The sequence below is a fragment of the Labrus bergylta genome, chromosome 4 (assembly GCF_963930695.1).
Source record: "Labrus bergylta chromosome 4, fLabBer1.1, whole genome shotgun sequence".
Classification (NCBI taxonomy): domain Eukaryota; kingdom Metazoa; phylum Chordata; class Actinopteri; order Labriformes; family Labridae; genus Labrus; species Labrus bergylta.
In genome coordinates, this window is record NC_089198.1 from 22,716,318 (window position 1) to 22,739,269 (window position 22,952).

The 22,952-nt window shown below is 38.6% G+C and overlaps 1 protein-coding gene across 2 annotated transcripts in view; it reads right to left on the bottom strand.

Moving 5' to 3' along the window:
* Nucleotides 1-22,952, bottom strand: part of LOC109985061 (adenylate cyclase type 1-like) — a 42,620-nt gene that overhangs the window by 5,974 nt on the left and 13,694 nt on the right. For both annotated transcript variants that reach the window (XM_065954098.1, XM_020635291.3), the window contains exons 4-12: nucleotides 22,422-22,533; nucleotides 11,244-11,371; nucleotides 8,168-8,326; nucleotides 6,888-7,029; nucleotides 5,396-5,551; nucleotides 1,320-1,517; nucleotides 1,137-1,234; nucleotides 817-901; nucleotides 178-267 (exon numbers count right to left, since the gene is read on the bottom strand). In XM_065954098.1, the coding sequence (XP_065810170.1) occupies nucleotides 178-267; nucleotides 817-901; nucleotides 1,137-1,234; nucleotides 1,320-1,517; nucleotides 5,396-5,551; nucleotides 6,888-7,029; nucleotides 8,168-8,326; nucleotides 11,244-11,371; nucleotides 22,422-22,533 (1,168 nt within the window). The remainder of the gene's footprint in view (nucleotides 1-177; nucleotides 268-816; nucleotides 902-1,136; nucleotides 1,235-1,319; nucleotides 1,518-5,395; nucleotides 5,552-6,887; nucleotides 7,030-8,167; nucleotides 8,327-11,243; nucleotides 11,372-22,421; nucleotides 22,534-22,952) is intronic.

Sequence of the window (22,952 nt, forward strand, 5' to 3'; positions counted from 1 at the left end):
CACAAGAGGCTGAAATGCAGCACATATGACTGACAGCAACCATGTTCTCTCTCAACTGGCATTTGTTGTTTACCATACTTTTGATTTCCTTGTTTAACATTCTAATCCTTCACAGGTTGGCCAGTAAAGTGCAGTGTTTTGGAAGGCTGTTATTTAACTATCACCTATTCCACTTACCACACAGGCCTGGGCCACAGCGTAGATTAAGAGCACTATGAGAATGCAGAGAGCAGTGCGGATCTGAATAGTCAGGCACCCTGGAAAACACTGAGAGAAAATGAACATTAGATGGGAATGTAAAGCATGCCAACATTGTGTGTGTGTAGTATATGTGCTTGTACCAAGAAGATTATAACAGGACAAAAAGTGTAAGTAGCTGTTAAAAATAGTTTGTGAGAAAAATGATGAAAATGTTGTGCAGCCAGATACTGAGATATCACGAGGCAAGTAAGGTGTGTAAAAAGAAGAAAGAGAGGAGAGGGAGCTTAATGTCATCAGGAGAATTGATGAAAACCATAAGACTCAACAAAAGCTGAAAATAAGTGAGCTAGCTATCCAAGTTGAAATACTGCAAAGGGGCTTTAAAGTAATATTGCAACTAATTTAAAAAAAAAGGGAATGGTCATTACATGGCTTTTTATAGTGCATTTACATGTTATATTTTAGTCCGCCAAGAATCATAGCAGGGTAAAGAATAAGCGAGAAGGGTACACTTACCAACTCACACAGGACTGATAAATGTTGAAATTAGAGGTTTGAGAGAAAAGTAAAGTCCTGTATTCAGTAGGGTTAGGATAAGAAAGCAGCCGTATTTACCTGTAATTTAGTTATATGCAGGTACATTATACAAGCTACTAGGAAACAGATGCAGAAGACGAGAAGAACAAGTACCACTGTGCCCCTGAGTAGAAAGAGAGAGAGAGAGAGGAAGATTGAAACGGTTAGTTAAGCAGACTGAATCTCAAAAGAGTCAATAAAAGAGATACAGGAAGAGAGAGAGAGAGGGACAGAGAGACAACGAGACAGAGAGAGAGAGAGAGAGAGACAGAGAGAGAGAGAGAGAGACAGAGAGAGAGAGAGACAGAGAGAGAGAGAGAGAGAGAAAGGGGGAAAACAAGAGAATTTGCTGAGCATACTGTGGTATGATGAGAAGATAGACAAGGCCAAACAAGGCAGCTAGGATTAGAGAGAGCACCACTGCACTGGTGAAGTACTCATCAGGAACCTGGTGGTACTGTGTACAAACAGAGAGCAGATACAAGTGAGTGACATAATAGGACAGTTCATTTCACTGTGCATATTAAGTATGTTACCCCTACCCTCTGCTCGCGCTCAGAGCACTTGTACATGAGTGTGAGGAAGTTGAGGTCTGCCGTGTCCGACTCGGTCTGACGGGCCTCGATCAGCCGGCCGATGTAGCGGTTGACCCGGGTTCTCGGGCTGCTCTGGATCAAGTTAGCCTGGTTTGTGTTGGTACGGTTCCTCAGCTTCTGTGGAGCTGTTCGCATCGCTCTCCGCTAGGGGGGATAAAAACAAGAAAAGACATTGAAAAGAAAGAACTCTAGAAACAATAGTGTGATTAACAGGCTAAAATTCAGTTTCCTGTATTCTCTCTATACCATTGGAGTGTTATCATATTAGGGACAGGGTTGGATAAGAGTGAACAACAGCTTATTATACTTCCAAATCAGGCCATTGCCTTCACACTTAACTTCATTACTGAACGCACCCCGCTGAGTCTGAGTGTCTACAGCAGCCGAAATGAGCAGCTATGCAAAACATTGGCCACTGGAGCAAAGCCAGAGACATGGCAGAGTACGTGTGTATGTGTGTGTGTGTGTGTGTGTGTGTGTGTTTGTGTGTGTGTGTGTGTGTGCGTATGTCTGTCCATATAAGAGAGCATTCTGGATGAATTGTTAAGCTCAGTGGCAGAGTAAGGGAGGAAAAGTGTTCATGAGTTCATTACATGACATGAATGTTTACTTGCTGCATTTCCTCCTTTTCTTTCTTCTATATTAATGTCCTTCCTTACCGTTAATTATTCCCGCTTCCTCCCTTCATTTTCCCCCTTGCTTCCATATTTCTTTTCTTTACTACCCTCCTTGTTTATTTGATGTTAATCTTAACTTCCTTTTTCATAACCAACATCTACACATTCTTCCTTACAACCTTTTGTGCTTTAATGTATTTTTGCGTACCCTGCTCCCATTTGTTTTTCATTATGTTGATCCTACAGCATGCCATGCTTCCTGATGCTTTCTCAACTATTTCTTTCCTTATCTGCTTCCCACATGCTTCTTTATTATCTTCCCAACTTCTAAATGTTTGTCTTTTTGATCTCTGCTTCATTTGTTTCTGTTTTTGAACAGCCTACTTCATGTCATTCATGATTCAGTGCTTTCTTATATTCATCCTTATTTCCTTCTATGCTTTGAGTTACTCTTTCTTGTTTTCTTCCAAACTTCTGTATTTTCATTCTTATTACCTGCCTTACTTCGATCTCCTCTCTGTTTCGGTTAGGGCTGGGAAAAATATAGAGTTTTTAAGAAATATTGCTATATTTTCAAACGAGATAAAGGACAAAACATGGTCAAAAAAACATCATACGTTCCTCACGAACAGCAGCTAATCCGCCTATTTTTCCTCTCCCTGTCTGTCCTCTCTTCACTGTGTTCTCTCTCACTCTCTCTCTCTCTGAGCAAATTTAAACATTTATAAAATTGTATTTTATTTTACTGAGTAAGCATGTTTATTTAATAATATTATTAATATTTCACAAATGTTTTTTTAAGTTATTTTTCATGTACATGTTCACATTGTGCAGCAGGCTGTTCATAAAAGTACCTGAGTGACATTTGGAATGTGGCCCATGTGGATTTGACTTAGAACTGACTTTGTTTTGTTTTATTGCTTTACAGGTTAAATATTGTGATGTATTGTGTATCACCATTCAGCTAAAGAAATACTGAGCTATGATTTTTGCTCCATATTGCTCAGCTCAGTGTCTGTGTATTTTTCTTTTCATATTTAAAATCCACATATTCTTTCTTTCGTTCCTCCTCCCTCGCTTCTGTACACCCATCCTTTTTCTTTCTAACCTTCTTAGCTTCTGTAGGATCTTTCTTACTTATATTTTGTCTTGCTACTACAGTATATACTCCACTACAAAACAGCACGTTCTTTTCACTTAAATGCCTCAAAATGTTCTCCTTTATGATCCCTTGTTTCTATCTTTGTTCCGATATGTCGCCCCTTCCATTCCTGCTCCTGTATATTTTACACTGCTCCCTGCTTTTCTTCCTTGATTTTGTCCTTCTTTCATGTTTCATTTCTGTTCATCCTTACCTTCTTCCTCACACCCTTGCTTCATCTTTTCTTATTTACTCCCTCCAGTGTTTCCTGTTTGTCCTTCAATCAAATTTCTCCTCCTGCAGAGGCCCACTTCTCCATACGTTTCATATTTTGCTCCGAGCAGCACAGGACCAATCATTCAGCTATGTCTGCTGCACTGAAAATCCTATTCATTCAACCCTGGTCCTTCATATCACTCCCCCTCCGTGCCTTGAATGCATATGCCATTTCACACAATTCAAGTGTGTGTGGCCTGAATGTGAAATAACTACTCAGTGTAAAATGTGTGTATAACTTAAGCTGTCCCTACTTTTTCATTTGTCCATTTTATACTAATCTGACTACTGTCTACAATGGGAGGATGCTATCATCAAAGGTGTTATATATATATATATATATATATATATATATATATATATATAGATTCAAGGGCAGACACTATCATACAGTATCAGAAAAGATCCACAATATGTAGCATCATGAGTCCAACCTCCATACTAATAAAAAATATATATATATTGACATATTGATATATTGACATGTAGCCAGACCGCTGTGTCACTGACAGTATAGTATATGGATGTGAGGGGAATACTGTATGTGTGTGTGTGTGTGTGTGTGTGTGTGTGTGTGTGTGTGTGTGTGTGTGTGTGTGTGGGTGTGTGGGTGTGGGTGTGTGTGTGTGTGTGTGTGATAGAGCACCAGTCTGAGGTCATTACAGCTAATATGATCATCACTTATTGTCACTACCTCTATCTTCTTACTATAAATGAATACACCTTGTGAAAGCTTTATATCTATACCTAAATAAATGTTAAATTTAAAGAGCAAGTTTGTGAAGCATTTTGAAGCCTGGAATTATGAATTATTTCAACTAAACTGTGGTTTGCTAATTCAGCTAATTTGTAGCACAGAAAAAGTTTTTATGTGCAACAAAACATCAAAAGAAAACACAATCTGTGTTAACTACACTACAGAGGGATTACTATATGGGGGATATTGATAGTTCTGATTTCCATGTAATGCATGAGAGCATTGTGTAATGTTCAATGAGGTGAGAAAAACCTAATTTGTGTTACAGCTATACGAAAAGACACATCTCTTACACATGGTAAATCTACCGCCCAAGAGTTCACATTTGTAAAGCTACTGAACCATGAAGGAATCCACATGATGTTTTCAGAGGACCCCTTGGACGATCCTGTTGGAACGATGTTATTTAAAGCTTTAGCACAGTGATTCTTAAACTGTGGTATGTGTAACTTTGGTGATATGTGAGCTTCAGTTAGTGGAACGCTACAGCTGGAATTACATCTACTCGCACTCTTAATGGCCCAAGTCTTTCCCCTAAAAACCAAAAGAATTTCATTTAATGGGAATTATTTCAGAATGATTAAAAAGTATGACTAATATTACATTACAGTTATGTAAAAATGATGCCAGGCTACACCCAACATCACATGAACTAGTCACATTATTGTAGACCTAATGCATTTGGATCTGGATAAAGCTAATTCATTAATTCTTTAAATGACAATAAGGTTAAAAAATAGTCAAAAGGTAAGTTACAACATGGGCTCTGACAATGTGACATATGGTTGCTGCACTCACACCTGAAGTCTAAAACACTGCCAAAAACAGGCCTATTCAACTCACCACAATAATGTTATTCCAATTATTAAAACGTGTGTTTACTCTTCATTTTAATTTGGAACAAAGTGCTACATGTTCTTAAAAGTTTGGGGACTTTTGCTTTGGTTTGTAAAATCCTAAAGCAGAGAGCTGAGGCATGACCTGAAATACTCAACTTACGCCACTAATTTAATTATCATTATCATATAATGCTGTAATGAAACACCGACTTTAAGAGAATGAAAAAATTGGCTTAAAATGAAGGTCACATTCAGGGGCAATTGGAAATCTAGAACTTTTAAACAACAACGTTTTACACATTCAGAGGGTGCACCTCTTTGCCTCTATATTAACACAAATCATAGCACAGACAAACACAGAAGACGTCAACACAGACACTGAGAGTTTATACCTTATCACCGTCCTCGCAGTTCATGACATTGGAGAAGGGAATCTCAGCCTTGAACATCTTCCTGCAGTGCATAAGCTGCACTAGTAAGTAGCACACAGTTTTGAACTTCATCTTTTTGGCGGGCTTTATATCCGAAAGAATCAATCCTGGGAATATCTGTCACCAGATAAGAAACGGGAACAAGGATTTAGTCATGATACCCCACACAGCTATATGTATTATGTAAAGGTAAATCATGCACAGGCATTGGACAGTATGTATGTGCACACATGCTCATGCACACAGACACACATGCATGCAATCATTATTATCAGGCTCTAGTGTTTAACTAGAAAGAGGTTCATATAAGGTGGGTTAGGCCCTGATTGTCCTTTATATCAGCTATTTCAAAAACACTTAACAAGTATAAAAGAGTATGAGGAGGGGTCATTTTTAGTGGGAAACATACGTTTGTTTGATACACAAAATTGGCAATGTGTCCCTGTGCAGGAGTAATTAACGACACAAAAGCAAGAGTGAGCAGAAGCCTATCTAACACAGCTTAGTGAGGAAGTATCTATCTGTGTGCCATGTCTTTGATGAAGCCTAACCAACAGCACTATTAAGCGGATTAGCAAAGTCTCCCGTATATCAAAGGGAAAATAAAACACGCAACTGGGATGTTACAGGTTCACATAAGGATTCCTATGCACAAGCTTTGTATTGCATAACCTAAAACCTGCTTCTAGAGGGAGAGGAGAGGAGAGGAGAGGAGAAGGAGAAGGAGAGGAGAGGAGAGGAGAAGGAGAAGGAGAGGAGAGGAGAGGAGAGGAGAAGGAGAAGGAGAGGAGAGGAGAGGAGAGGAGAGGAGAGGAGAGGAGAGGAGAGGAGAGGAGAGAAGAAGAGAGGAGAAGAGAGGAGAGGAGAGGAGAGGAGACGAGAGCAAACACAAGACTGAAATTCCCTCTCCGGCTGCAACATCGGTTAAAGATGTGCGTGTTTATGTGCAATCATTGACACACACGTATATCTCTGTAAGTTTGTTGAACTGTGCAGATTTGAGATGATGGATGCCTTGGGCTGTTTTTTTTGGTTTTCTGTAGTCTCTACAGCCCCAGTCCCAATCCATTAAGGGCTGGAAGAGAGATCAGCTCTGTAAAATATGCGTGAGAGCTCCTTCATATGACGCTGGATGCTAAAGTCAATTATATTATTGTATCTGCATGGTAGAGAAAACACAGAATAATCCTGTTGTATTTAGAACTGAGTCTACTCTGAATCACAAGGAAAAGTAGTTGAACTTAATACAAATGAGCATGCAGCCTGCAGTCATTATGTGTTTACTGCACCGTCTAGGTAAGAAGAGGACCAAATGAGACCAAGTTTAAACAAAAAGTGTCGTCTGAGGATAAAGCTGATGCTGTCATCTTAGTCATCTTCCCTTGCTTACAGCTCAAAGAAATATTCAGTATGTTAAGCACACATTACTCAGAGCAGAATTACAATACGGTACCTTCCTTCGGTGAGATGGCACTATAAAGAAGGTTTCAATTTCATGTTTTTGGAGGAAGGCGTTCCTTTCATGTCCATTTCCAGGTTCCACCTCATAATCTCCATTTAGGCACTCCAACGTAGATCTGGTGATGTGGACTTTCCTGAGGAAAACAGTGAGCAATATTACTTTTTTTTTTCTCATAACGTTTGAAAGGAAAATCTTTGGACTCCACTTAGAAATTAAGATACAACTTAACTGATTGTGTTATCGTTTGGATTTTTATTTTTTTTAAAGTCGAGTCTCAAAAAGTCGCTGCTAAATTGCTCTGTATGAAACATAACCATAAAACGTTGTATTATGCTACAGGTCCTACTGTAAGTGTGGATAGTGTATTGCAAGATTATTATTATTATTATTATTATTATTATTATTATTATTATTATTATTATTAATAATAATAATAATAATAATAATAATAATAATAATAATAGAGACAAGACCACAACATTTAGGGATTGAGACCTCGTCAAGAACAAGATCAAGACCATAAATATAATTAAGAAATCTTCATCTTGTGTGCATTGGGCCTGTCACTCACTTAGACTATAACATCGGGACGGTTGCAGCCGTCATGGGGGGAAATAAATGAAATTATTAATAAATTGAAGTTATTTGTTCTGTTAGAAAGGGGCGTTTTCTTTCTAATCACAGTGAAGACGTGGAAAAAATCGGTGGTGGTCTTGACCGGTTTTGATTTAAAATCTGGAGTCTACCCAGTCCGAGACAAGACCGAAATAAAATACTTTCAATTCTGAGACAAGACCAAGACCTTCAAAAAGTGGTCATGAGACCAAGACCGATTTTGAGTACTACAACACTACTAAATAATATACTGACATGTTCTGTATCGACATTTTTGCAACGTGCTAGTTACATTATTCTATTAACATTTTGGTTTCCTTAAGATGTATGATATATATATACTATATATATTTGTCGTACATTAATGTCATTTTGTGGAGACAGGACGGTCAGAGCAGGGCATCTGAAGTTAAGTTTTGCAGAAGGTTGTAAAAATAAGGTCAGAAATCTGAAATTCCACCAAACGGTTGATGTCTGTTTTAAAACACCCATAATTTAATACCATAGTGTACAGTTAGATTTCAACCATCAATGTAGATCATATAATAATCATTAAAAATGTTTTTTTCTTTCTAGAACACCACAATGAAAGAAGACTAAGATTTGTGTTCCTATCCCGCTCAGGCTGTTATTCATGTAATAAACCTAGTACTGACCCTGGAAGTCCTCCAGCCTCCATCACATTGGCTAAGGTCACATCATTGGACCACACATCATACTGCCATTTCCTGAGGCCCAGCACTCCACACAGCACCCGACCTGTGTGCAAGCCCACACGCATATTCAGGTTGACTTCTGTGGCCTCGGCTACTGACCTGCAGGGGCACAACACATGTCAGAGTGAGGTAAAGAGATCATATCAAATCTATATCTGCAGTGAATCTATAATGAGGCAGAGCATCATGAGGTAGCACAGAAACAACAATGCATTAAAATGTAACACAAAGACATTAAGAGTGCCTTTCAAGATGCTTTACTTGCTTTATTAGGGCACATGTTTGTTGTGTTTATTTCATGTACATGAGCACTGTGCTGTTATAAGATTAGCATATCTATGACTCACTGGTGAACAGACTTTTCTACGCTGAAGTTTATACTTTATGTAAGCAAAGCAGCTAAGAGTTCGACCTTTTATGTTTTATAAATACTTAAAGGAGAGCATGTAAAACAACTGCTTTTATCATTGGTTGTTGAAATAGATAAATCTCTATGCCTCTGGGATTTCACCTTGAAATATTAAAAATGCATATTTGATATCAGTGTTGAAGTGTTCACAAAGATCTGAGCAAAATCTTTTGACACATGTTCAGAACTATTACAAACATGGTTTAAATAAAACATTACATCTCCTGTGGGCAACATTGTGTCAGTATGGGTGCCCCCTGTGGACAAAGGAGTGCCATTTATCTCTTTGCTTATTTTGTCATGTACATGTGTGAGTATTGATTTTTCCCCCAAAAAAATCTCATCCTGCTGTCTTTTAACAGTCAAACATTTCACTCATCGAGAATCTCTGCGGGCGAAAATGTAAAAAGTCTGTTTTGGCAGCACACGTTTAAGCTCTTCTTTGTCCTACACCTACCTTGCGGTAACTGTTTCAGGCATTGAAAATGATTGCCCGACCGCTATGAAATTTTTGGGGCCAATACTGATATCGATATCGGGGAGAAAAAAAAGATTTATACATGTATTGCATATGTGGATCAAACACTCACTGTAAAAGATAGATGGTCACTCAATTGGAGAGTAGCTGCACATGTACATGCATCTCCGCTTGACACTCTGGAGAGCGATAATGCTTGATTTAATTCATATAGCTCATTATGCTGTTGACAGCCAGAAAGAGAACTGCTAGTGTAATACAACAAAACTCAAATGAAATCGTATTTGACAGGTAAATAAATCTAGTTCTGCGTATATCTGTGATAAAATTAGCCGATACGGAGAGTCACTAGATAAGCAAATATTGGTTGTCATTATCAGCGATTAATCGGTCAGGCTCTATTGAACATAACAATAAAGTAATAATCCATGTTGTTACTGATGGTCTCGTTTGCTTCTGCAGATCATATAGATGCTTCGGTAATTTTTTTCAGTTTTCATTACTAATTAAAAACTCCTCACTGAAGCTTTGTAATTGTTGCTAGACCATTTCTCAAGACTGTGAGGGCGTAGAAGATTTAATTTTGCTTGATCATCTAGATTATCTGAGTTTAAACACACCCAACTTAAACCCAGTGTCATTAAAGTTTAGATAAACTTCGATATAAATATTTTTAGTTTTTGATTAACCATCATGTCTGATACCTGTAGATGCACCTTTTATGAGCATAGCCCCTAATGAATTTAAAAAGTATTTTAGTTTCCATTATGGGCTCTAAAGGAAGTCATCAGTGTTCAATCTAACAGCTCTGCTATACAACAACATTTTAATTAAAGCAAACTTCATTCTTAATCAAGGTCAGTTCATGTGACATGCACATCCTAAATTAAGAACGACGTAAAATCTGAAGCAAGAATCATTCCTTGTAAGATTCTATCTGTCAAGAAGTGGAGAGAAAACAAACAGCTTGCTCGAACACACCAAAATAGAACAAAGAACAAAAGGACTGCTTTGTTTGAGCGTTTCTATTTAATCGGTGATGAGGAGAAAGTGTGATCTAATTAACAGACTTTCAGTCAAGTCATGACATTTTTCTGATTTAATCCTCTGCTGCATCTCCATCCCTCACCCTCTGCCTTCCAAACTATATAAGTGATGTGAGGGGAAAACAGGCTCTTTCAAGCTCAATAAAATCCCTTATTTTCTCTCTCCAATAGAGCCTTTTCCCTCTGCCAACTGCAGCCCTGCTTGCTCAAATGTTCAGTGTTAGAATTCACCCACAGCCCACATGGGTAACAATAAGGCTGTGGTTTTCCCTATTGAAATCTCTCAACATGAACTCACTGAAATAGACTGTTGAGTTAGATTTTAGAAAAATGATTCAATTTCTACAAAATCCATTAACAAAGCAAATTCTATTGAACCATAGAATGTATTGAAACCTTGGCGACATGACACTTTCCCTAAAATAGAAAACAAAACATCTGAGCTCCCTCTACTACAGGATGCAATATAGTCTCTAAGCTTCTCCTCCTCCATGTTAACGGACAGGACATGAGTCAGACTATAACTGTAATACACAAAAAATACATTAATCTCACATATGGTTTTTGTCATTATAGTTAGTTCTTATTATACTGACGTAACCCCCGACACTTCTGTTGAGTGAAGTTCTCGATGCCTTATATAGGGAGTGTGCACAGTGTGCATCGGACCAGCAGAGTAGAGGAGTCACAGCGAGAGAAAAGGAAACAAACGCTAGAGTCATTGAACTTTCTGTAACTGATAGTGTCTGCTCCAAAACGAACACAACAGTCTCTTAAGAAAGCTGAGTGATCTTCGCTGTTTATCAGTAAGTTACATTTTGGAGTTAAAGGGATGAAACATCCACACCATGGCTCCACCAGTCGATCTCCATTGCACGGACACTGACTTAGAGTCTGACTAAGATGTTAGTACCTGTCGCAAGGGGGTACTTTGGCTTCAGAGTCAGAGAGTTGAATGGACGGACAGTTAACTATTATTGCCATCCATTTACAGTGATGACGTCATACTATACAATGTTACTATTATAAAGTACTGCAAGATCTTAATCAAGAATCCTCCTTCATAAAAAACTGAACACTCACGTTATGGTGTCAATCATGTCCAGACCCATCTCTACACAGCAGTGGGCGTGGTCAGTCTTGGGTTGGGTCAGGCCGGACACACAGTAGTAACAATCGCCCAGGATCTTAATCCTGCGACAGTGGTTCTCCTGCGCATGAGAAAAGGAGTGAAACTGTGATTAAATATCCTCTTAGAAGAATGAGCCAATACAAGTTTCAGAAACAAAATCAACTTGAACAGAACAACTTCTGCGTCGGCACCTAAGGCCTTTAACAGCATCTCATAGGAATTAACAATGAACTTAGTTTAAAAAAAAAAAAAAAAAAACATTAAAACAGAGTACCAAAGGCATCAATCTTTCAGTTTAATTAAAGTTTTACCAGAGGTATCTGAGACCAGTTGTGTTTGTGTTAAATATGCTGACATTTAATTATAGTTTATCCATTACACTGATTCATCACCGTAATTTGTTAGCATTGCTTCAAGCTATCCATTGCTGCAGCTTTCGAGGTCATTCAAGTTTATGGTGCAGGTTTATGATTCTTTATAGCCTTTAAAATATTAGCATAACACTCTGTTTATAAATGCTAAACAATGCCACCCCTCAACATTTTAGGAAAATCTTTATTCCCTTGTGTATCCAAGTAGCCTATAGTTTGTCCAAAAATAATGTAGTAGTTTTTGAGACTTTGAATGTGACAAACTACGGGACATCAAGATAAAAACCCTTATCAGGGAAACCCAGATTGAGCTTCGGGCAAACTCTCTGCTTTAGTTAACAGCTATTAGCACAGCAATGTTTTTCAGTTTTGTTAATGAAGTGTGACACCAAAAACCCCAAGACCTTAACTAACAAACAATCTTACTTTCAGAATACAAACTTGTTGACTCTCTTGCATACCACCGTCAAGTCTGGACACTGAATATGAGGCTAATTTGAGCAGTCAGTTAGCCTAGCTTGGCAGCAATACTGCAAAGGAAACAGCTAGCCTGGCGTACTAAAGTAAATAAATCCACCTCAAAGCAACTCTAGAGCTCACTAACAATGATGTAATATCTCAGCTGTTTGGTCAATGAACATAGGGGAGTTGTGTCTTTCAGTTAAGCTAGGTGATGGCTTTTATATTTAGCATACAGACACCTGAAGGTTTACTAGCTCTAGAAAGCACAAAAGCTTGTCCAGTCAAAATCAGAAAGACACGAGGCAGTGACTACAATTATCAGAACCAGTCTGACAAGAATACAACATGTACGACAGGACTGCTGTGATGTAAAACATGTTCTTTATCCTCTTTATCTTCTGAGACTCTGAACATACACCAGCACTGAAATGGTTCTCACAATGCAGCGCTACATCACAGGATCAGTTTCACTTTAGGGAATAAGGTGAGTCACTATCTCTATCTCTCTCTCTCTCTCTCTCTCTCTTTGGGGACAATAAGCAGAGGCATGAAAAGGCTGCTTACAAATATAACACATTATTAGAGGATATGAGCACCAGACATTCATTTTACCAGAGAGACCGGCTTACTGTTGACGCCTTCTCATAACCCTTTATTGTTTCCATGGAGGAAATGGGATCACTGGCTATGCACGTGCAACACACAAAGAGTCATAATTAGGCACGGTGATGGGCACGAGACAAGATGATGTTCTATTTTTAACATGGACACCATTCGGGTTTCAGAAGAAAAAAACGGCTTGAATTCATCATGGCAGCAAAAGTTTCTGTGGTTTGGTTAAACACGCTGCGGTCAAGATTTCGGTGTTCAGTGACATGGAGGCACATGTGTTGCTCATGGGGAATATATTCTTAATCACAGAAGTATAAAAGAAAAAAACACATACAATAGCAGTGAAATGAGGCCATACAGGATGAGCTGTGATGACGAGTTTTATGCAGCTCTGTTAGGTAAACAGTTCCTGTCAAAATATTGTTCTAAACACTGAAGAAAATAATTTTGAATAATTGGAGACATAATAATAAACGTAATTAGGGACATGCTCTCTGTGCAGGGCCAATATATACACAGAGATTACAGATACTTGTTTCATATTAACTTCAGGATAACAAACGAGTTATTAACACTTAACTGGTTTGTTATAAGCATAGTAGCATATTGGCTTTTTTTTTGTCATTGTTACCCAAATCTCAGTGAAATATTCTGACTGTGTCTCATTTCACCAACAGTGGAAATGTTTAGTTTCATGTGAGTGATAACAGCTAGTTTAACTCATTTGATGAAGGCTACAGTTTAACTGTTGCTGTGGAAACAGATCTAACTATAGATTGCAAACAATATTTGTTTAGCAGAAGAAGTAAATCATTTTTAAATCAATAAAACCATTTCTCTATCCATATTGTGTTTCAAATAGTAACGTTCCTTAATAAGCAGCTATGTAATAAGTGGGATAATGTACAGTGAGCGGGTTGTTATCATGGAGGAAGTGATAACAACCCGCTCACTATACATTACCTCTTACATAATGACATAAAGATCCAAGATGGTACTTAAATGCATGACAATTTGTTAATAGTTAATTGATAATATATATACTAAAATATAAAGTACAATTCTACAATTCACTTAGCAGACGCTTTTACCCAAAGCGATGTACATCAGAGAGTAAGAACAACACAAGCAAGGATCTAGAAAAAGAGGAAACAACGTCAGTAAGTGCAAACAAACAGCTTTAAGTCTGATTGGACACACAGGTGCTGACAGTCAATTTACAGAGGCAAAGCACAACATTGACAGCTGTTCTTGAGAGTTCTAATCAGCATCAAAACTATCCTAAGATCGTCATTATCAACCAAGACATTTGTCATCATCATCATCATCATATCTATTGTTATCAATACTATCATTAAGTGCGTAGGTGTTCTTGAAAGAGCTGGGTCTTTAGCTTTTTCTTAAAGGTGAAAAAGGGACTCTGCAGATCGAATGGAGTTTGGAAGTTCGTTACACCACCGGGTGGCGACAGAGGAGAAGAGTGTAGCTAGAGACTTGGGGCCCTGTTGTGAAGGTTGGATCAGACGCCTTTCATTAGTGTAGTGGGTGGGAGGGAATGTAGACCTGTTCCTTCATCCTTCTGTTAACACTATTAATTTAGCAAAAATTGTAATATCTATAGATAAATATGTCTCTCTCTCTGGTATTAGCAATCTACACACGAAGTCAAGCAACCATGCAATCAGGTATTCCATATCTTGCTGTATATCTCTCCAGGTCTAAGTTGTTTTTTTTTCTCCTATAAAAAGTTTCATTCTTGAAAGACTTGCTGAGGTGTCTTCAGGTTAACTGAGGTCATGTGAGCAGTAACAGATGGAGCTGTAGAGAGCCATGATGGAAGATAGGAAGCAGGGAAAGCCCCAGTGCTTACAGAGTCTCCTACTCTGTACTTTTCCTTTGCTAATCTGCACTCTGAGGGTTTAGGAGCTGATTAAGTCACAAGCTGGATTACAGTCGTCATGTGACTGAAGCATTGTGGGAAATATGGGTGGTCATCAGCATAGACAAAAGATGGATACAGTGACACCTTCTCGTATTTTTATAACAAAGGAATGAAAAGCAATAGGAGTTTAGTTGGAACAGATTCAGAACCATATATTTTATGCTCTCAGTGTTTAAAATAAAAAATAAATCATAAACCACATCAGGTAAGGTGTATTCTTACATATACCAGGAACCTTACATAAAGTATAGAAGTACACCTGTAGAGTTGCACATGTGCAAATACTTTAATATGTAGAGACATAAAGGGGAAGACAAAAAAGACTCAAATGCAGGCAGGGGAAACATTCAGAAAATAATTATGAAGGAAATGATGAGGCAGCTGAGAGAAGCGGCGGTTCATTTCCTATAAGTCCCAAAAGGAGAGAGCTGGCACACACCATGAGCTGCCTTTCAAACAAAGACAAAGATAAGTGATGTGTCATCGTTATTGATGGGACTAAAGGGGGTGGGGGGTATTAAGGGACACATGACTATGTTTTTTTTTTTTTTAATCCTTTTCTAATGTTGAATTGTATGTAAATAGACAGTGACGCTGTATGCTTCTATAAGGCCATTGCATACTATTAGGTGGAAAATATGGTTTGTTGATTTATTAAATGTCAACATTTCATCAATAAAGGCCCACAATGATTCATTACCAGGACACACTGGTAAAAAATCTTTATAAGTGCGACAGAAGTTTTCCAACTTTCCCCCCGCTTCACTGCCTGGGTATTTTTTTGCCCTTTAGTCAACAGCTCATTCATTGATTTTATTTCATTTACAACAATTTATATAATGCAGCGAATGAATAATGTATCAACACTTCCTCCTCCCACCACAACCTTGGTGGGCTTGAGCAATGCAGATAAAATCACATTATAGATAATAATAATAATAATAATAATGAATGTTCAGTGTTTACAGATAGCTTACTATACAAAGATGGGAGTGGTCTTTATCAGAAATAGTAACATTCAGTGGTGAATAAAAAAAACATTACAACTGTGACAGCCAATATCGCAATCCTGCACCAACCATGACTGTGTCAAACCAAAAGGTTGCACTGAACTCACACTTATTCTGCACTTAGAATCGGTTCTGAATGAGCAAATAAATACATATTTTATTCTATCATGCTAAATCTGTTTATGCAACTTATTCCACAACTCTCTGTAAAATGTCTTTTCAGTTTTTTCTGTGTCACAATAGTTAAACAAAAGCTCAAAAACACTTGGGATTGTGAGCCTTGTAATAACAGTAAAAAAAAAAAAAAAACATGTACAGTAAAACAGTTTAAAACCTTTCTCTGTTTTAAGAAATATTTAGAGTCTATGGTTTTAAGCCTCTAACTGAGAGATGGAATTGTAATGTCACCAATATGCCTTTGATAACTGAAAGATTGAGCTACATGTAAAAAGGTGAAAACATTATGATCATTATTAAAGAGAAAAAAATAAACTAAGCATTCAATTCAAAGGGTATAATAGTTCCTTAATGTATTCATGGTATCAGAGAAAGGGAATTAACCAACAGCTATTGATCAACATATTGTATCCATTTTAATGTAGTTTTGAGCTGACACTGATCTGTAGCCATGCCGATGTTTTTTGCTTTTGTCTGATTTTTTAGAGTGAAGTGGAGCAAAGTCAAAAAAGATTAAACATCAGGCGTTACTCAGGAAAGGTGCGGTCTATGTCAAACCATCAGATTCAATAATCATGTTTTAAGCAGTTTGAAAAGATTCCAATTAGTAAATGTTACTGAGGTTTTTCTCTGATGGACTCAGAGAAATGTTTTTGAGATGTGGCGCTAACTTTTCTGGTTTCGATTTATTGACCACCAAGCAGAGCACAAACCTGACAAATCTTTTTTTTTTGGCTGTATGGTCATTAACTTGTCAGAGAGGGTCGAACAAATCAAACAAGCCAAATAAATAATAAAAACACTGGTGATACATAATCATTCTTAATGATGTGACCGAAGACTAGGGGGTCAAGAAATCCAGCTGATCCGCTGCTTCATTATTGACCATCCTTGTTTTTTCTATATTTAGCTACTTCTATTAGGCATCTACTGGTTTTCTGCCGTTGTACTTGTCCAGTGACAATAAAGATATTTTTTCCTATCTTATCTTGTTAAGACAGGTTGTGCAAGTTGTGTCTTTTGGCAGCCATCAACACGTTGGTCTTTTTTTTTTTTTTCTAGGAAACAATAGTTTACTCTCTTTCTCCTGCTTCTAGACCTCAAGCTGGCATGTTCGGTTTGGGTTTTACTTCAGTCCACAGTTTTTCAGCTCACATGCATCTGAGGGATCGCAACAGTGACTCGACAGTGATCCCTGCACCTGTTCATGGAACAAACCCAAACAGTGTTATATTTGAGTCGTGTTTACGCCCAGAATTTAGCTTCCAGCAGGCAGCTGCCACAGTGTGGGCAGTGAACACTCCTTGCGCTTCATTTAAAAATAACATTTTATTAGCGTCTTAACAGCTTGCATTTGTTTGTTTTTTCTTGGCTGAGATATTTTTTTTATTGCATGAACCTGGCAACGTACAAATTATAACCTTGACAGAGTAGATGAAACAAGTTTTTTAGAGGTTATAACTTATTAAAGAATTACACTTCAGTTAGTACAAACTTTCCTGTTTTGGGAATCTTTTCAAAGAAGGACTTTCTTCACAAAGAGAAAACAATACGACTGTAATGTAATGACAGTAAAAATATAAAAACTCAGGTTTATAACAAACAGATGCTTCTAAGTTATTCCAGTTAAAAAGGACTAGTATAGGAAGTTTCAACTGGGAACAAATGATGAAAACTCAAAAATAAGAATGCGTCCTCGTTTTTTTCTTGAAGTGTGTGTAAAAAAGAAAAGAGGGATATAATGCAGGCTACTCTTCAAGCTTTTTCACAGTCATGATATGAATGAAAAGGGGAACTCTGACTTTTTTGAGGAAGTGAGAGGCAGCAGATAGAAACATGATTGCGCCACCCTAAAAATGGAAACATGAGAGAGGAAGCGAGTGTAGAGAACCACAGGGCATAAAAGACACAGCGTAGGGAAGTAGGCTGCTGCATGTCAATCAAAAAAAAAAAAAGAAAAAGCTGCGAAACACTAGGCGGAGGAGTCTTAGAGCTGTGATGCAGGGAGGTGTCGAGAGAGGAGAGAAAAGAGAGACAAGAATGAAAAGCTTTGTGAAACTCTGCCATGGAAACAGCGACAAGCACATACACATTAACGTGGACAGACACAAAAGCAATTCCAGTCCAGATCTATTAATGTTATATACTGAAGCATCAAAACAAGAATAAATTAATCACAGAGTCCTTCTCCAAGAAGAAACTGTTGTTTCTGGCACTGGACAGACTGTTGGATACTGTGCCAGCAGGAGGAAGTGTTTATCAAGAGTGGGGGCCTAAGGACGACCAGTTGGTCTGTTAATTTTGCATATCTTATCAATCTTTGAGACAAATCTCCCTCTTCTATAACGTACAAACACTGAAATATCTTGAATGCGTCTTGTTCCCTTTAAGATAAAAAGAAAATCCCACTTATATTCAATGACATTTACAGAATAATTACTGGATCTGCTTCCTGTGTCAATCTGACATACTATTTACACTCTTTCAGCACAACTTTGTGAAGTGATAATGTTTCAAAGATTTTCTGAGTTGTTTGCGGCCCTTGTCTTCACTCTCAGCGGGAGTCTTCAGATTCTCAGCCTGCTGGTGAAGAGTTATAATTACTCCCAGCTTGTGTTCATGTGGGTGGTGGGAATCAAACAGCAAATACTGATCAGTGTGAGTGGGTTTCCTGTTAACTTCAATTTTCAAGCTGGACCCCTGACTCAATCTGGTACAGTCTAAGGCCTGAAGAAAGACAATGTTTCTTTAAATCTACTTATGTAAATGTGATGCTGTTGGTGCTGGATAAAGAGATGCAGCCCATAGCTCTTCTTTCTATTCCCTTCATATCAATATCTGGAAACAAGGGCGCAAGCACATACTTGATTAAACTCCATCAGGAGGGCTCTTAAAGATCCAGCCTGCTTTAGTCTCTTACAGCCGCAAACACATTTTAAATTCAATCCTGACCTTAGAAGTTTGGCTATATTCCACCCATTTCTTATTGTTAGCTTGTCAGGTTAATATTACATTGGCTATTTCATATTTGTATTTTTTTCCTCTGGGTGTTGCATACTTATTTGCAAGATGACAGAGTGCTGTCAAAGAGAGACACATATTCCCCTCAACTAAATATATTACGGTTGGGGTGACTGCTGGGCTTTCATGTTTTATGTATTCATGCACCTAATGTTAGTTGGATTATTTCTTAGTGTTGTTTATGTAGTGTATGTTTTCAGCTGCAAACAAATTTCCCTGTGGGGACAATAAAGATACCATTGACCTTTGCTCTTTGGCTCAGTAGGTCGTCTCACCAACAGGAAGGTCGGGGGTTCAATCCCAAGCTCCTGCAGCAACATGTCCGATGTGTTCTTGGGCAAGACACTTAACCCCAATTTGCTCCTACTCCTTTGGCGGTGGCGTATGAATGTGTATGAATGGGATTAGTTACTTCACTGGTCCCTTTACATGGAAACCTCTGCCACCTCTCAGTGTGTGAATGGGTGGATGTGACCTGCGGTGTAAAAGTAGCTTTGAGTAGTCAGAAGACTAGAACAGCGCTATATAAACTCAAGTCCATTTACCATTTACTATGGTTTAGGACAGAATTGAGTAAGACCTCCTTCAGTATGCTGCACCCATTATGTGGAATGATTTTCAAACTGGAGCTTAGCTGTCCTCCCTGATATCATCTCATGTTTTCAAAGAGGTAAAGCAGAATTGCTCTAGAAAAACACTTTTTTTAAGGTGGGCAAACATAGAGGGGGGCATTTAGTTTACAAGTCTGTTCATGTTTTTATCAATGTATACCAAAAAATGAAAACAATAACTGTAAGACTGTTTTAGATTTTTTTAGACATACAGCAAAGGGCCGGGTTTGGATTTGAACCCACAGACACTGCAATGAGGACTATAGCCTCTGTACATGGGGTGCAAGACAAAACCACTAGGTTTAGAGGCCCAGCCTCACATACTCACACTCGGTCAAATAGCATGATTCACTTACTAATGGACTCCTATTTACTGTATCTTGTGTTGCTTTTGTCTTTTACATGTGATGTGATCGTGATGTGAGGACAGGTGAGTTTGTTATACTAGACACATTTCTGTGTAAACAGACAATACATTTGTATCCTCTCTTTCAGTTTGTATCTCTGGTTTAAGATCATCTTATATGAGAGATTCAAAACTGGTAAGTATTTTAGCTTGCATTAGCTAGATAGCCAACTGGTTGAGTTGAAGCTTTCTGAAAAAGATGAGGAGAGGAGATGAGAGGAGAGGAGAGGAGAGGAGAGGAGAGAGGATCCTGGGTCTACTAACTAAACCAATAGCACTTGAGGAGAACACTGCGTTCCTGGCCCACTTCCCATGCCACTTGACAAGTCCAGAGCGTGGACAGGTGGTGTGGGGATGGTGCTGGAAACGTATCATGGGATGATGCCCAGTGGCCATGTGGCATCGCCCGCTCTTCGTATGGAACAAGAAGAGTCTGCATGCCCACAATGACCACAGCAATGAGTCACTTGCACTGCCACTTCCTGCCAAAGTGGATCAGAGTGAGTGCGGCTACTGGTCAGGGCAGGGCAAGAGGAGAACATTTGATGACAACTTTCGTAGCGAGGGAAAGCCTTTGAGTGAAACACAAGATTCCCAACAAGCAGCCAAGAGGAGATCAGACCAATTTATTCAACAACAAGCAAAAGGATGCAACTCAAATCACAACAGAGAGTAACCAATATGCCTTAAGATAGTTTTTGCAATTACCAAACTGCTTTCACAGATGGAAATGAGAGTGTACAATCTAAGGCTTAATGAATTGTAAAAATGCATCCACTTGTTGACAAGACTTGACTTGTTAATGAGAATGTTTGAGTGTATGTGTGTGTGTGTGTGTGTGGGGGGGGGGGGGGGGGATGGGTTGAGTGAGTACTGTAATGCATGGCATCCTGTTAAGTAGCAAACTAAGGAAAATGAAGATTTGCCCAAACCCGCAATACCCCGAGTGGCCGCTTGAGGCTAGCCACAAAAGTAATTCCATCTCCATAAGGCCCCACATCAAAATGCTAAACTTGGCAGAAGGAATGAACGTCTTTACAGGTACAAAGGACACTTTCGGTGACTCTGGCTATTTTTTCATTCCTAACAGCAGTACGGGGGTTGAATTTTTATGTTACCCAAAATATATTAAAAAAGGCTCATAGTCATGCATAATCAGGGGTGCACTTGATTTGAGTGATGGATAACGAGATGGCTTGCCATGTGTTTGGTGTTATCTCAACTGATTCAGTCACTGATGTCACCATCTGGGCCTTGTTTTTGTTGTTGGTGCCATTTGGGGATTTTTTTCATTTCAAACAAATATTGACCAAATAATATTTGCTGCAAAGTTTATTTTGTGCTGCAGCTGCTCTTCCTAATGTGGTAACTTCTGGCTCAAATGGCCTAAATGATCAATCTGAGGCTTTAAAAGACTGACTAATGGATGACTTCAAAATGGCTTTGTCCAAAAGTTATACAGTCTATGGTTTCAGCTTCAACATTTAAGGGTAGAATTCAACTTTATGTACCAGACAAAGCAGACCGCAGCTAAAATAGAGAATAGAAAAAGGGAAGGTAACGCAGATGATTGAAGATTTACTGAGAAGCTTATGAAATTGGCATAATTGACAATTATGGGTCAAATAAGAGGCCCTCTCTTTTAAGTCAGTTCTAATTTGGTGCCTGTAAACAAACAAGTTAAAAATAGAAGCTGTGTTGGCCAAGTAATACCTTCTATGAAAGCAAAAAAAGGGTTAGTTGTAATCCTTTGGATTAATGGATTTGACAAGGGCATGGGCCTGGTGTAAGTAACAGAGGCCAGATTACATGTAGATAAGGCTGTGGCAGGGTGATCTGCAAGTGCTCAACCCTTTCACCAAAAAAAAAATACTGCATGTGTCAGCAGAAATCACAGCGTTGGAGAAGTAGTGATCTCACAGAAAGTAAAAAGCAAAGTAAAAAGCTAAGAGTAAAACAAATATCAAGGCATCTATTTGGATTAGATGGTTTTGTACATTTCTGATAGTGTCACAAGCAACTAGATTAACAACAAATTCACAGCAAAAGTTGAGTGGATTTTCAGCACTGAACTCACAAAGACTGAAATATTGACAGATGGGAGAGCTGAAATCTTTTCCACATGCAAACCAAGAGAGATTGGGACAACTCGGCGCTCCCGTCATGCAAGTCAATTCAAACAGTCAGAGTGAGGGAAAGGTTTAGCTCTGGGTAAATCTGGCCTAGATTAAAGAGGTCTCTCAACTGTTCCTCAAATGAAGCACGGGATAATCATATTAAGCATCATATGGGCTTCAAGTATTCAATGTGACGTCATCATCATTCTAAGCTGGAACTATGGTGGCATGTGCCGGCACACTGTAGCTAAGGCAGTACACGCTTAGACACACACACAAACAAACACATAAGTTTGGACAAAGAGTGCACAGAGAGAAAAGGAGCAGCTTTTTATGCCAACAGTGACAGTGACAGTAATTGAGGGATATGTGTTTGGGGGGGAAAGGGAAACAGACTCACCGTGGCAAGCTCATCAAACTTTCCAAACAGCTCATTCAGCAGTTTAACCAGTTCCTGTGCTGTGCACTGCGAGGCCAGGCAGGTGAAACCCACTATATCTGCAAACAGGATGCTGTAACACAGTGAAAAAGAAGCGTTTGAGTCAATGCATGTAATTAATCAAATAATGTTTCACTTCAAGCCAGTTTGACATCATGTAATAATGTGGGATGCCTGTCAGGGTCAAAATTGACAAATTTAGAAAAATGGCTACGGAAGGCTGGCGTTCTCTCCTCCACCAGCTAACACTCGCTGGCATGATTGGATTATTAGATGATTGTGGGTGTGGATGACTGAGGCAGACATGAACGAAGGCATGAATGAACTCTGAAAGGTAATGCATTGTGATGCTGGGTGCATACTGTAAGAAGGAAAAAAAGAGACATTAGGGAAGAAACTTGAGCTAAAGTGAATCTTTAACACTCTGCTTAGATTATGTGTTTCTAGCTAACTAATCACAGTACACATTAATGACCTACAGCAGCAGATAAA